The following is a 10,453-nucleotide window of genomic DNA, read 5'->3' as shown; positions in this document are numbered from 1 at the left end:
GGAGCGCGCAGCCAGCTCAGGTGGGACCGAAGAGCGACGGCCGCAGCCGCGGCCACGACCTGTCCGTGGCGCTTCCCAGTTTTACAAAGCACTTTGACACTAGGATCTGAGCCCTGCGATCTGCGGATAGAGCGGAGGGAACCGAGGCCCCTTGCCGCTCGTCTTGTCCACTAGGCCTCGGGCGCCTCGCTTCCCTGGGGCCTATCGTGGGCTCTCTGGCATGGCTGTCGGGGCTTCCGAGAGCTCCTGGCCCCACCGAAAGTAAGGAGCTTGCACCGGAGCCTCCTGACCCCCTGAGAGCTCTTTTTGGCGTTCATTCCTGTTCAGGTCGATGTAACAACAGTTACAAGAGCCAGGGCCATAGGGAAGGGTCTTACAGGGTGGGGTAGAGGCAGGGGCCAGTTTCAAAGCCCAGGCTGAGCATGTAAAGTCTATGGGGAGGCAAAAGCTACACATGATATAAAGACAAATCAGTGTAGAACAGTGGAACCCCCTCCCTCTGAGCCTCCTCTCCGGCCCCGGAAGCAGCTCCCAGGGATCTCAGCCCCTTCCTGTAATGGAACCTCTCTAAATCCCATAGATGAATTATTGCGGAGGAAACAGCTGCAGCTGCTGGCCACACCCAAGCTGTCTCCAGGTGCCTGGTGCACGATGCACGGAAGGGAATCTCGGGGTACCATGTTTGAGACCCGACGGGGCCCCAGAGTAGGAGAAGCTTCTGGCTGTAGGGGGGCGGTGAAGAGTCTCTCTTCTCCCTCAGGACGAGGTGCTGCTGATCCAGGAGGCTAAGAGAGAGTGCCGGGGGTCATGGTACCTTCCTGCAGGGCGAATGGAGCCTGGAGAGACCATCGTGGAGGCGCTGCAGCGGGAGGTGAGGGAGGAGGCTGGGCTACACTGCGAGCCTGTGACACTGCTGTCCACGGAGGAGCGGGGTCCCTCTTGGATCCGCTTCGTGTTCCTCGCTCGCCCCACAGGTAGGGCCCACTTGGTGGTAGGTGAGCAGGAGCTAATTGCCACCTCCTGGACATGAGCCCCTTTGCAGCCAGCCAGTTCTGCCTGGTTCTGGCTGATTATGGGCTGCATTTGCAGCCTGAGGGGTCATGGCTGGAGCGCCTATTTATATACTCTACCAGACCTGATACTACATTTTTTTTTTTTTTGCGGGGAGGGGGGGATGCTGGGAATTGAACCCAAGGCTTTTGTCCCAAGCCCCTTATTTTTTATTTTGAGACAGGGGTCTCCCTAAGTCATTGTTTCCATGCTTGGCTCAAACTGCATTCCTCCTGCCTAACCCTCCCAAGAGTGCACTGCCACACTCAGCTGTGATACTACTACAGCACACACCCTCCCCTTCTCTGTCCCCCAAATCTCCCCTAGGCGGAATTCTAAAGACTCTCAAAGAGGCAGATGCGGAGTCCCTGCAGGCTGGCTGGTACCCGAGGATCTCCCTGCCCACTCCTCTGCGAGCTCATGACATTCTGCACCTGATTGAGCTGGCCACCCAGTACCGCCAGCAGGCCAGGCACCCTCTCATTCTGCCCCACGAGCTGCCTTGCAGTCTGGTCTGCCAGCGGCTCGTGGCCACTTTTTCCAGTGTCCAGACAGTGTGGGTACTGGTGGCCATGGTGGGGATGCCACACTTGCCGGTCACCGCCTGTGGCTTTACCCCCATGGAGCAAAGAGGTGGCATCAGGGTGGCCGTTCTACGGCTCCTGCAGGAGTGTCTGACCCTGCACGGTTTAATAGTGGAGACCAAGGGGTTGCTTGGACTGCAGCACCTGGGCAGGGACCACGCAGATGGCATCTGCTTCAATGTCCTGGTGACTGTGGCTTTTCAGAACCCAGGAAGCCGAGATGAACCCCCTAAGGTTCGGGGTGAGAACTACTTTTGGTGGAAGGTGACAGAGGGAGACCTACATAGCCAGCTCCTCCGGAGGCTCCAGGAATCTTCTGTTGTCCCTGTGAACAGATAGGAGAGGCCAGCAGGCACCAGGAGCTGGGCAGCTGTGTCCCCTCCATGGGACTCTGCCTCCTTTGGAGGCAGGCAGGAGGCTGGCAGTCAGGGGTCTTGGTGCACAGGGTGCAGGGGTGGTTCTCCTGGTACAGGGACTTCGTGCAGCCGCCAGCACCCCCACACCTTGCACCAAAAAAATAGTGCCTTTAACCACGAAAGGAACCTGATTGCCTTGAGGGCACATGGATGCTTACTTCCAGGGTCTGGGAGCTTTCTGAACCCCGTGCTCACCACTCTGAAGACCTGCATGCTGATCCTTTTGGGCTTAGAAATTGAAAGGGGACACGAGGAGGTCCTTGAAAGAGGGCCCCTTGCTGAGTGAATACTATTGCATACCCTTCCTTTCCTGCCTAAATGTCTCTGTTGGAAGGAAATGAGGGGTTCTCGTCAGCACTGCTGCTCCCTGTCCCACCGACAGCCACCCAGAGCTTTCCTGACAGCTGCCAACACTGCATGGAACTGCTTTCCACTGCAGGCCCCAGGCCCCAGTCCCCAGAGCTGTCTCCATCCTTCCCTGTGGAGCAGGAGGTTGTGTGAGAGAACCAGGTCCCTAGTGAAAGCACAGCACAGACCCCCAGGGGTTGAGCAGTGGGGATTCTGGGAAGCTACAGATGGGGCAGAAGCCAAAAGTATTTCTTTCCCATGAGTTTCCAGGCTCTGATCCCTACCCATCCATTCTCTTGCCTTTGCCTTTTTATACTTTCAACCCAAGCCAGACAAAATCTTTGTTCTTCTTAGCCCAGCAGCATAGCAGGATTTTTCTTTTTTAATAAAAGAACTTCAGTGGAAAACCGAAGTTGATGAGAAATGAAAATATCATGTGTGAATCATATCTAGATTTCTGGTTCTGAGCAGGGAAACACGAATGGGTTTCTCTTCTCCTGGGGTCCACTGCCCTCTGACCCAAAGGCCAAGGGAACTCTGGGCCCTTCTCAGCCCCTGCCTGCCTGCCTTGGCCACCAGCTGGTCTCTCTGGCCTCCGGAAGGGCCATAGGAATCTGGGCCCCGCTGAAGACGTTTGTATGACAGACCAAACCCTTTTATTCTGTTCCCTCTTAAGAGTATGAGGAGCCCCCACCAGAGACACCCACTTAGAGGGGCAGTGGTACTCATTCCAGTCCGTGGTTCAGCTTGGTAGCTTTCAATGCTGGACAGATGTTAGAATCACCCGGAGAGCTTACAGACACTGCCCTCCCTCACCCTGAACTGCTGGAGGGGGCTGAACACTGGCATTTTAAAAAGCGGTTTCTGTTTTTGAGCCAGGGTCTCCCTATGTAGTTCAGGCTGGCCTTGAACTTGGAGTGATTCTCCTGCCTCAGCCTCCCAACTGCTAGGATTATAGGCACGCGGCACCACACCTGGCTAAAAAACATTTTAAAAAGCATTTTTAAAAGTTGGGAGCCACTGCAGGACCCTTCTCCAAGTTCTCAGCCTGCCTGACCCTGGAGTGCTATGGTGACCCCTCAGGAACAAACTCCTTTCCTCCCCACACAACCAAGCTCAGATTTTTTAAACATCAGCCCCACTGTCCATGACCAAGCTCTAGAGCCCACAAACTAAGAACAGGGCCACAAGACCCGCACACAGATGCTCCTACCTGGCCTGTCCCCTTGTGGTGGCCTGGACTGGCAGGCGCAGCCACAGGTGAGCTGGCAGGTGCGAAGTATGACTTAACACTGGTACGACCCAACTCTGTACCACGCCCCTGTGCTCCTGGGCTGGAGAAAGACGGGAACCTATCTTCCTTGGGGTAGAAGATGGGCCTGAATCAGACAAGTGCTGGGCAGGGGACGCGAAGGCTGAAGAACAGAGCCTCCACTGTGTCCACGCAATCACACTGTTTATTGCTGTGCTGTCTGGGGAAGACACCGTGCAAATGCCAAAGTGCAGTGATTAGAGGTGAGAGTCCGTGACTCCCAGGCCCTCCAACATCTGAAGAACCTCAAAGTCCAGGCCCAGTTCGGCCACTGAGATCCGCCCCTTGCCCGACACTGGCACCCACGGCACACAGGCACACGCAGGTGTGCAGTATTCTTTGGAGCGGCAGCTAAGTCCTCCCCCGCTGGGAAGAATGTGGGAGAGGTAGAGGTCACTGAGTTTCCCCACCTTTCATGTCACCTTCTGGCAACCTGCGCCCGGCTTCTAGAAGAGGCATGGGCAGGAAGAGGAAGCGAAAGGGGCTCTGGCCTGCTCCTGCTCACCCAGGAGCCGAGCCAGCAACTGCAGTCCCACTGTGAGGTAATGCCTGGCGCGCCCCAGTGCTCCTGCAGGTCGAGACAGATTCAGGCCAGGTGGGGAGGCGGCCCCAGCCACAGAGGGCATGCAAGGAGAACTGGCTGCCTGTGCCCAGACCCTCCCTGTTGGGCCTTGGGGGTCTGGAGTCCGGCATCCTGCCTCATCTGTACCCCAAACTCTGGGGCCCCCGGGAGGGCTATCCATTGGGAACACACTGGGCACAGAGCAGGATCTCGAGGATGAGGCCCCGCCTCCCCTGGTCACTGACCTCTACCCAGGTGTTGCGGACCTGCCGAGACGGGTTCAGAAGGCGCCAGAGAGGAACCAGCCGGGGATGTAGGCAGGCGCCCAACTCCACAGCTCCAAGGCCCTTGCCCGCCCTGGCTGCTGCCGCACCAAGGTTCTCATTAGCAGCTGCCCCCACCTGGGCGAGGAGCATGCTTTGGGCATTTGCCATGAGGCGGTTGGGAATTTTGCAACAGCCTCCGGGAGGACAAGGCAGAAAGAAGGGACTTCCCCTGCAGTCCCTTCCACAGTCTCTTCTCCAGAGCTTGAACCAAGAGACAGGGAAAGCCTGTGAAATTGCAGCAGCTTCCATGGTACCAAATGTGACAGTCGGGGCTCCTCTGGACCCCAGGCTCTCTGGCCTGGATTCCCAGCTGGCCACGGAGCCCCCGCAATTGTCACCGGCTGTGGCCTTGACCACACATGGCCAGTACAGAGTGAACAGTAAAGACAACACACAAGGCTCAGGGTCCAGGTGCAAACCAGAACATGGCCAGTACAGAGTGAACAGTAAAGACAACACACAAGGCTCAGGGTCCAGGTGCAAACCAGCTGTCACCGGCTCCTCCAAGAAGGCCCCGAGGACAACATGCTGACTGGGAAGCTGTCTCTTTTGCTCCTGGCACCTCTGAGGTCCACTCCCCTGGAACCCAGACCTGTGTGGTCAACAGGCTGAGGTCCTGAGTCAGCCCGGAGCTGAAGCCCCACACTGGAGGAGAGCTGTGGCAACGACGGGGCCCAGCAGGAGGCTGCTCCTGGGCAGCCATGAGGATAGGAGTCTTCCACTGATTCAGACTTGCCCTTCCGGGGGTGAGGAGAAGTTCAGCTGAGGACCATGTTGAGGGGGAAACTTGACGAAGGCGATGGCAGCCAGTTCCTTGCAGAACTCCTCAAGTACTACCACGCCTTGAAGGAGGGTCTGGTGGTCCAGCCTGAGGGGGACAGCATGGGGCAGGGGGGGTAGAGCTGGGAGGTGGCAAGCATGTGTGCCGCACGGCAGCCCAAGTCCACAAGGCTTGACCCAGGGGCTCCCTGACCCACTTGCAGGGTTACTTACTGCTCCCCAGGGACCTGGCCCATCAGCTGCTTTCGTACCAGGAGCAGTTTGCCTGGAAACTGGGGTATCCTCTGAATTCTCTGCATCAAGTCCCCAATCACCTAGACCAGGAGTTAGGGAGGCTTGAGGTCGGGCCCAGCTGCATTCCTGCAGGCTCCCCTTGCTCTGATGCCATGCACCTTCCCTGGCATTGCAGGGTTCCCCCTGCCCCGTTCCCTGCCTTCATGCCCCCTGGCATCCTTACCCTGACCAGCACAGAGAACAGGCTCCTGCAGCCAGGGGCCAGGTTGATGTAGGGATCCAGGAGGTACTCGTGGATGTGGGGGTGGGGGAAAAGGGCGAGCCGGGACAGGACTGAGGTCACCTGCAGGTTCAGGCTGTAGGGCTGTAGGGAACAAGACAGACGGTGCTAAGGGTTGGTGGGGAGTGGTGAGCATTTCTGCACTCCCCCAGCGGAGGCACCTGGCTGGGGTGAACATGTGCGGGGGTGGGAGACTCACGTGACGTGTGTGTGTCATGGATTCCCTGGGGCTGAGGGCCAGAACATGTCAGGGCGTGTGGAACAGAGGCGAGACGGGACTTCCCGCCTGGGGACAGGATGGGGGTGGTGCCATACAGCCCATGGAGGGTCAAGCCCCATGGCCAGTGCCCACTGTCCTCAGACTCCAGAGGCCCAGCCTGGACTTCTCCTAGGCCCCGTCCCATTGGCTACCTGATCCAAAATCCGGGCAATGCGATTGAACAGCACTCGGAGGAAGTGACCCTCAAAGAAAGGCCGTTCTGGCTCATGGGGGTCCAAGGCTGTGGGAGTCCGGGGCCAGCCCCAAGGGGCAACACGGGAACTGCACTCCTGGAACTGAAATGGGGCAGAGTTGAGGGAGCCCACACAGGAAAGGAGGGCTCTGACCTAGGGCACAAGATCCAAGGTGTTTTTCAACCTGAGGTTAGGAATGAGAAGGGTCGTCAGCCACAGAGCCTCACTCACCAGTCCATAGGCATCGTGGACGTAGGTGTCGTACCCAGTCTCCTCCAGGAAGGCTGAGGTCTTGGCTTCCTCAGGGACCAGGCAGAGGAAGCTGAGAGGACACCCAAGGTGTGGAGCTGCTTCCCTGGGAAACCCATGCTCCCAGCTCCCCAGACCCGAGACGGAAGACAACAAAAGTGGCTCCAATTGCCTAACCTGCTCCCCACCTGTTGACGATCTCTGTCACTGCTGTTTTGCCATCCGATGCAGCAGGAAGCGGGCGAGGCTTTGCAGAGGGCTGGAGACCAGAGTCGAGGAAGCCATCCGTGAAGTAGGGGTCTTCCTCCAGATCTCTGTGGCCAGCGCACACCAATGAGTGAAGGGGTAATGGGTGCATGAGTAAATGCCCCTGTGTGTGCTGGGGGCTGGCCCAGGTCCCAGCTGGCCCTGGGATTCCTGGTTTCACTTACATGGTGTCCTCATAACTCTCAGGCTCCGGTGAACTCCGGGCCACGTACAGACGGCCCTCCAGGTTGCACAGAACCAGGCTGTGGATGAGCCCCTCATGGGGCTTCTGCAGCAGCTCTTCGAACAGCCGCAGTGTGGCGATGCTGATCTGCAACCAGAGAGGGCTCAGCGGGGTGCCCTCCCCCACACCCACCTCCCTTGCAGTGCCTGGGAACTGCTGCCCTAGATAAGAAAGTCCTCTAAGGCCGGGTCATCTCACCGAGCTGTGAACCACAGTAGCAGGTTTCAGGTTCACGAGTGGGTGATGGCCCAGGAAGTAGGGAGTCTGGATTGTTCCTGTACCATTACTCAAAAAAAAAAAAAAAAAAAAAATTTTTGGGGGGTGGTACTAGGATTGAATCCAGGGGCATTCTATCATTGAGCTACACCTCTAACCCTTATTTTATCCAGAGACAGGGTCTTGCTACATTGCTCAGGCTGGACTTGAAATTTGGATCTTCCTGCCTTGGCCTCCCAAGTAGCTAAGATGACAGAGTGCCACGGTGCCTGGATCCATTAAACATATGACTGCCTTCTTAGGCATGGCCACTGGCTTCTCTGTGCCTTAATTTCCACCTTTAAAAAATGGGACTATGAGCCTCCTCTACCTCACAGAACACTCCAATAAGCCAAATGAAGCCAGCTGTGGTGGCACACGCCTGTAATCCCAGCATTCTGGGAGGTTGAGGCAGGAGGATTACAAATTCCACCCCAACCTGGGCAACTTGGTGACTTAGAGAGAGACCCTGTCTCAAAATAAAAAATAAAAACAGGTTGGGGATGAAGGCCCTGGGTTCAACTCCCAGAACTGAAAAAGAAAAAAAAAAAAAAGAAAGCCAAATGGCTGGGAAAGCAGTTTGTAAAATACACAGTGCCAGGACTGGTGATTGAGCTCAGTGGCACTGCACCTGCCTCAGAAGCCCCCAGTACCAGGGAAAAAAGAAAAGAAAAGAAAAAATAGTGTGATAAAGAATGTGCGATCATAGAAATTACTGTGATAAAAACAGCTTGGCAGGTCAGGGATTTAGCTCAGTGGTGCCGCCGCCTGCCACGAAAGTGCAAGGATACACAGTGCCAGGACTGGTGATTGAGCTCAGTGGCACTGCACCTGCCTCAGAAGCCCCCAGTACCAGGGAAAAAAGAAAAGAAAAGAAAAAATAGTGCCATAAAGAATGTGCGATCATAGAAATTACTGTGATAAAAACAGCTTGGCAGGTCAGGGATTTAGCTCAGTGGTGCCGCCGCCTGCCACGAAAGTGCAAGGTCCTGACTTCAATCCCTGGTACAAAGAAAATAAAAACCAGCTTGGCAAACTCAAGCAGGGCGGTGATCCCTTGTCACTGCTTCGAGGGGCTCAGGAAAGGCGCTGTGGGTGGGGTAGAAAGGCAGAGCCACGGGCCCTTCTCTCACCTCATCCGAGAGGTGGTCACAGTGCCTGATGAGGTGGTCGCACAGGGTGTGGGGACTGTCCTCGGCGCCTGCAGGCTGGTGGTGGGAGCCCAGTAGGAAGGTCATGGCTTCCTGCAGCAGCATGGGGGAGCGCAGCTGGCGCAGCACAGCCGTGAGCAGGGCAGTGGAGGTCAGGATGCTCTGCTCAGACCTGCAGGCGGAGGCCCCTTAGCCAGACCTGGCTGTGTCAAGCCAGAGGCAGCTGAGGAGGAGCGGGGGCGGGTGGGGTGCACACCCCTTCCTGCTTCTCTCATATCTTTGGATAATGTCTGGTCACGTCCCCATCCCTACTGAGGTCCTGCAGGTACAGGTGGGAGGCCATCAGGGCCGGCAAATGTTAACCAGCAGAGTCCATGGATGGAGGACCCTGCCCTAGGGCAAGGAAGGGGCTTGGTAGGGTGGGCAGGACACAGACGCGGGCCAAGAGCAATGGAACGGGACACTTACACATGCAGGAGTTGGGGCTGCAGAGCATCCACAAACAGCCTCTCGGCCACAGCCTTTGCCAAGACATCAGCAACCACCTGGGGAAAAGAGCATGTCTTCACTAAGTTTGTACCCATCACAGCCGCCCTGGGCATCACTGTGCCCTTTTGTGGCAGGGCTAACCGGCCCCGGGCCACTAAGCATTTGCTCTGCTCTCTCCTTGGGACCAGAGGGTGAGGGAAGTCATGAGAGCTGTGGTTACACCTGCCCCTGCTCACCGTGTGTGCCTCTGTGATAAGGTGGTCACAGTAATCAAACCAGCCCAGGAAGGCAGCCAGGGCCTCCTTGCCAGGGAAGGATGCCTCATCGAATGGGGCACTGGGTAACCTAGGGGAGAGGGAGGCAGGAAGTGTGGAGGGTGAGGGGGAAGCGTCAAGGTCTTCTGTCCTTCAAGGATGTCCGGGAGCTGCCCTCTCCCTCTCCTCTGGAACTTCTGTTGCTGGGCTCAGTTCCGCTGTGGCTTTGTGGTCACAGACTCTGGGAATGTGCTGTCACCTCAGGAAGAGTGTGGCCAGCAGGGTCCCCATCCCATGTGGGACACCAGAGGAGCCGGCTACCAGCCCCTGAGATGTTGTCCAGCCTTCCCCGGCCAGGGCCCACCTCCAGCTGATGCCCTCTAAAGCGGCGATGTCTGCCGGGTCGAGGAAGGCAGGCAGGGACCGGTACAGTTCGCACAGATGTTCCGCGATCAAGACACAACAGGGGCTGCTCTGTGCCAGGTAGGTGGCAGCTGCTGGGGAGGCCACGCTTACCAGGAGTAGCAGATTCTCCTGGGCCTTCAGGACCACCCGACCCTTCTAGGAGATGAGGATACAGCTTTAGGGATATGCATTCGAACCCCCAAATCGCCCCCAGCCATTCTCCCCTTCCCTGACTCCGCCCCCAAATTCACCTGCCCACCACCATCTCTCAGCACCTTGCTTTGGCACAGCCCCAGCAGGGAGGTGATCAGGTTGCTCTCCCCAGGACCATCTGGCCCCTCCATCTCAGCAGGCAGGTGGCTGGTCAAGGCCTGGGCCCCACAGTGCTCCCCATCCGACTGGGGGCCCCTGTCAGGAGTACAGTTCTGACAACAGTCCTCGTCCCTGTGGCTGGCTGTGTCTTTAGACAGGGCTGTAGACTCTCTGGGTGACTTCTTCCCTGTAATTGTTTTGCCCTGCAGAGAAGGTGGAGTGAGGCCAGGTGATAGGGAGACCACTCTGAAAGGTCCATTCTTTCACTGGGTATTTTTTGGGGGGTACCAGGGATTGAACTCAGGTGCAGTGCCAGTGAGCTAACTCCCCAGCCCTGAAGGGTCCGCTCTTAAGAGGGCAGAGTGGAGCTGAACACGGTGGTGCACACCTGTAATCCCAGTACTCTGGGAGGCCAGGCAGGAGGCTGGCGAGTATGACCCCAGCCTGGACAACTTAGTGACTTAATGAGACCCTGTCTCAAGATTAAAAAAAAAAAAAAAAAA

At 57.0% G+C, this 10,453-nt stretch overlaps 2 protein-coding genes across 14 annotated transcripts in view; one reads left to right on the top strand and one right to left on the bottom strand.

Annotated features, from left to right (window-relative positions):
- The first annotated feature begins 19 nt into the window (after positions 1-19).
- Nudt18 (nudix hydrolase 18) lies at positions 20-2,808 on the top strand. 2 transcript variants are annotated; one of them, XM_033765474.1, is made up of 2 exons: positions 20-871; positions 1,378-2,808. In XM_033765474.1, exons 1-2 carry the CDS (start codon positions 808-810, stop codon positions 1,971-1,973), a joined length of 660 nt encoding a protein of 219 aa, XP_033621365.1. In that variant the 5' UTR covers positions 20-807; the 3' UTR covers positions 1,974-2,808. The 2 variants fall into 2 exon arrangements, with proteins under 2 accessions (XP_033621365.1, XP_033621364.1); XM_033765473.1 differs by having other exon boundaries at positions 21-974.
- Positions 2,809-5,159: 2,351 nt separating this feature from the next.
- Fam160b2 (family with sequence similarity 160 member B2) overlaps positions 5,160-10,453 on the bottom strand; it is an 11,000-nt gene continuing 5,706 nt past the window's right edge. For 4 of the 12 annotated variants that reach the window (XM_010624371.3, XM_010624398.3, XM_033765470.1 and 1 more), the window contains 12 exons: positions 9,890-10,153; positions 9,598-9,794; positions 9,216-9,324; positions 8,959-9,035; positions 8,473-8,662; positions 7,026-7,171; positions 6,783-6,908; positions 6,577-6,667; positions 6,304-6,447; positions 5,836-5,976; positions 5,592-5,692; positions 5,160-5,466 (listed from right to left, as the gene is read on the bottom strand). In XM_010624371.3, the coding sequence (XP_010622673.1) occupies positions 5,325-5,466; positions 5,592-5,692; positions 5,836-5,976; positions 6,304-6,447; positions 6,577-6,667; positions 6,783-6,908; positions 7,026-7,171; positions 8,473-8,662; positions 8,959-9,035; positions 9,216-9,324; positions 9,598-9,794; positions 9,890-10,153 (1,728 nt within the window). In that variant the 3' untranslated portion in view covers positions 5,160-5,324. Of the gene's footprint in view, positions 5,467-5,591; positions 5,693-5,835; positions 6,179-6,303; positions 6,448-6,576; positions 6,668-6,771; positions 6,909-7,025; positions 7,172-8,472; positions 8,663-8,958; positions 9,036-9,215; positions 9,325-9,597; positions 9,795-9,889; positions 10,154-10,453 lie in introns of those variants that run through there. The other 8 variants (XM_010624380.3, XM_010624384.3, XM_010624390.3 and 5 more) reach the window with 8 other exon arrangements.

This window comes from Fukomys damarensis, unplaced genomic scaffold (assembly GCF_012274545.1).
Source record: "Fukomys damarensis isolate Sample0158 unplaced genomic scaffold, DMR_v1.0_HiC HiC_scaffold_18, whole genome shotgun sequence".
NCBI classification, from domain to species: Eukaryota; Metazoa; Chordata; class Mammalia; order Rodentia; family Bathyergidae; genus Fukomys; species Fukomys damarensis.
The sequence above is the reverse complement of the archived record's forward strand: the minus strand, read 5'-3'. Positions and strand labels throughout refer to the sequence as shown.